We start from the raw sequence: 3,675 nt of genomic DNA, 5'->3' as shown, positions 1-3,675 counted from the left end.
AGCGTGGGGCAGCCCTCAGGGTGGTGGTGTAGGGAGCCTCATGGGGCAGGCGTGTGGGGGTGGGGATTCCCCACACAGTGTGCTCTGGTTCCCCCCCATGTGAATGACAGGGTCGGGATGGGGAACCCCACGCTAACCCCCCCCCCCCCCCCCCTGTCCTGCAGTGCTGGGGGGGGGGGCCGGGAACCCCCCACTGACCCCCGTCTGTCCGTCAGTGTTGAGGAGAGGGGCTGGGGACCCCACACTGACCCCCCCATCTGTCTGTCTGTCCTGCAGTGCTGGGAGGAGGGGCTGGGAACCCCACACTGACCCCCGTCTGTCCGTCAGTGTTGAGGAGAGGGGCTGGGGACCCCACACTGACCCCCCCATCTGTCTGTCTGTCCTGCAGTACGAGGAGGTGGCGGAGAAGGATGACCTGATGGGTGTGGAGGACACGGCCAAGAAAGATATCCTGGCTCCCCTGTGCCTGGACAGCCGCATTCCCAGGCACCCTGCGGGGCAGGGAAAGGGTGTGGGGCTGAGGGTGGGGGGGCTGGCTGGGATGAAGAAGGGGGCTGGGGCTGGGGCTGGGGGGGACTGGCTGGGAAGGTGAGGGGGGGGCAGCATCTCCCTGCTCTTTCCCTTGACCCCCGCCCCCCACGGTTTTTCTCAAAGCCGTCCCTGAAGAACCGCAACACAATCTTCACGCTGGGGAACCGGGGCAGTGTGATCTTGGGGGCCGAGCTGGAGGGGCCCATCATTGTGCCCCACGCTGCCCAGAAGAGCGACGTCCGGGGGGGGAAGGGGGGGTTCGGGGGGGGGGGAGGAGATGGCGGGGACAGGAGGCTTGGCCTGGCTAGGGGGGGAGGGGCGGGAGGCTGTGACCTCTTAGGGCCAGTGGATCCAGGGGGGTCACTGGGGAAGCAGGTTGGGGGCAGGGCTGGGTGTGTGTCCCTCCCCCCCCCCAGCAGTACCCCTTCGAGTCGCTGTCCCGCAGCCAGAGGGGTGGGGTGGGGCTGTGTCCCCTCCAGCTAACACGCCCTCCCCCCCGGCAGTACCCCTTCGAGTCGCTGTTCCGCAGCCAGCACTACGCCCTGCTGGACAACAGCTGCCGCGAGTATCTCTTCCTCTGTGACTTCTTCCTGGTGACGGGGCCCAGCGCCCAGGAGCTCTTCAACGCCGTCATGGGCAAGACGCTGGCCATGTTCCTGGTGAGCCTGGGGGAGGGGGGGCTCGGCGGGGGGCAGGCCGGGGGGGCGGAGATGGGCAAGACGCTGGCCATGTTTCTGGTGAGCCTAGGGGAGGGGGGGCTGGGCGGGGGCAGGCCGGGGGGGGAGATGCTGGGGTGTTGCTGCGGTGAGGGGGCTGGAGGGGGCGGCTGGTGGGGGCTCTCGGCCCCTTTGACCCCATGTGTGTGCCCCCCAGAAACACATGGACGCGTACGTGTGCGACTGCTACGACAGCATCGCCGTCTTCCTCTGCATCCACATCGTCCTGCGCTTCCGAGCCATCACGGCCAAGCGCAACGTCCCCGCCATCGACAAGTGAGTGTGGGACCCCCCCCCGCTCTGCCGCTGGGCCCCACAGCCCGTCTGGGGCTGGGAGAGCCCCCCGGAGTCCCGGCTCCCAGCCCCCCGCTCTGCCGCTGGGCCCCACAGCCCACCTGGGGCTGGGAGAGATCCGGGGTCCTGGCTCCCAGCCCCCTGCTCTACCCCACTAGACCCCACTCCCCTCCCAGTGCTGGGGATAGAACCCAGGAGTCCCAGCTCCCAGCCCCCTGCTCTGACCAGTGGGCCCTACTGCCCGCCCAGAGCCAGGAGAGAACCCAGGCATCCGGCTCCCCCCCCAGGTACTGGGACACGCTGCTGGAGATCCTGTGGCCACGGTTCGAGTACATCCTGGAGCTGAACATCCAGAGCATCCAGAACACGGACCCCCAGAAACTGGGCTTCCTGGACACGCGCCCCCACTATGTAGGGGGGATGGGCGCTGGGGGGAGGGGTCCTAGCAGGGAAGAGGGGGGGTGGGGGCTCACCCTGGGAAGGGTGGGTAGTGTTGGTGGGGGGGCTTTGCAGGGTGTGGGGAGTTAGTGGGTGCTCATATGGGGCGAAGGGGGCTAGGGCTGTCGGAGGAGTGGGGGGGGGGGTGGCCCAGGGCAGGGTGAGTAGTTTGGGGGGGTTGGGGGGTCGGGTGGAGGTCAGGGAACACCAGGGGAGGGGTGTCTGGGGGGCCCCCGGGGCCCCTGTGCGCCCCCACCCCCCCCCCCCCCACGTATCCCCCCAGATCACGCGGCGCTATGCGGAGTTCTCCTCTGCCATTGTCAGCATCAACCAGACCTTCCCCAACGAGCGAACCCACACGCTGCTGGGGCAGCTGCAGGTACGGGGGGCCCTGCCCTGCTGGGGGGGAGACACAGCACAATGGGGGGTGCAGTGGATACCAGGGTGGGCCCTGTGCTGCCAGAGGGCTATGGGAAGGGAGTCCTGCAGCTGGGGGGAGCTGGGCTCCCTCGGGCCCCTGGGGGTGGGGCACACCCAGCCAGGGGACCCAGGAGTCCTGGGGCACAGGGGTGACTGGCTCGGCCCCTCAGCTCTGGCTCTGCCCCAGGTGGAGGTGGAGAACTTCGTGCTGCGGGTGGCGGCTGAGTTCTCATCGCGGAAGGAGCAGCTCATCTTCCTCATCAACAACTACGACATGATGCTGAGCGTCCTCATGGTAACGGCCCCCCACGTGCTCCATCCCCCCAGAGCCAGCCTGTGTCCCCTGCCCTGGGGAACTGGCGCCCCCCAGAGGGGACAGGCTCCATGTCCCATTCCCTGCCCCCCTGAGCCAGCCAGTCCCTGTCCTGGGGCCGGATGGGAGCTGGCGCTCCCAGAGGAGACAGGCCCCGTGTCCCATTCCACCCTCCCCCAGCCATTTACCCCCCTGCCCTGGGGCTGGCTGACGGCCAGTGCCCCATAGAGGGGAGAGGCCCCGTGTCCCTTTCCCTGCCTCCTTCCACCCCCCATCCCCTGTGCCAGGCAGCCCCTGCACCTTGGTGCTGATGGCCTTGGGGTGACAGGTCACGCCCCCTGCCCCGTTCCCTCCCCAGGAGCGGGCGGTGGAGGAAAGCAAGGAGGTGGAGGGCTTCCAGCAGCTGCTTTCAGCCCGGTCCCAGGTGAGTTCCCATGTGCCGTGCAGCTAGGGCCAGAGCGTGGCTGTGGGTCCAGGCGGTGGGCACTGACCTGGGGGGCGGGGCTCTGGAACAGACGGGGGGCACAGTAGGGGGTGGGGGTCTGGAACAGATGAAGGGGGGTGGGGGGCGAGGAGGGGAGGGGAGGTGGGGGGTGCGGGGCTCTGGAACAGAGGGGAGGCAGCATGGGGGGCGCAGTGGGGGGTGGGGGTCGAACAGATGAGGTGGGGTGGGGGGTGTGGTGGGGTGCGGGGCTCTTGAACAGAGGGGGGGCAGGGTGGGGGTCTGGAACAGATGTGGGGGGGCGCGGTGAGGAATCAGCTGAGCCCAAGCTCTATCCTGGGGTCACAATTGTCCTTTCTGGCCTTGGAATCGAAGAATGCGTCACGTGGCCCTTTGGGGGGGTGTGGAGGGGTCTGACCACCACAAGGCCCCCCCCACATGGGGTCTCCTCACCCAGCAGGAAGCTTCCTGGGGTGCCCTGATCCAGGCCTGGGACCCAGGGGTAGGAGATGGGGGGGGGG

General features: G+C 68.6%; 1 protein-coding gene across 1 annotated transcript in view; it reads left to right on the top strand.

The window, feature by feature from the left end:
- The window catches only part of VPS52 (VPS52 subunit of GARP complex), a 10,507-nt gene that overhangs the window by 5,267 nt on the left and 1,565 nt on the right, over positions 1–3,675 (top strand). Inside the window, exons 10-17 of the mRNA XM_026659643.2 lie at positions 389–446; positions 641–774; positions 1,035–1,190; positions 1,405–1,523; positions 1,829–1,952; positions 2,263–2,358; positions 2,587–2,694; positions 3,071–3,136. Of these exons, the coding sequence (XP_026515428.1) occupies positions 389–446; positions 641–774; positions 1,035–1,190; positions 1,405–1,523; positions 1,829–1,952; positions 2,263–2,358; positions 2,587–2,694; positions 3,071–3,136 (861 nt within the window). The remainder of the gene's footprint in view (positions 1–388; positions 447–640; positions 775–1,034; positions 1,191–1,404; positions 1,524–1,828; positions 1,953–2,262; positions 2,359–2,586; positions 2,695–3,070; positions 3,137–3,675) is intronic.

This window comes from Terrapene carolina, unplaced genomic scaffold (assembly GCF_002925995.2).
Source record: "Terrapene carolina triunguis isolate 2854851 unplaced genomic scaffold, T_m_triunguis-2.0 Scaffold645, whole genome shotgun sequence".
NCBI classification, from domain to species: domain Eukaryota; kingdom Metazoa; phylum Chordata; order Testudines; family Emydidae; genus Terrapene; species Terrapene triunguis.
This window is presented reverse-complemented; position numbering and strand designations above follow the sequence as displayed.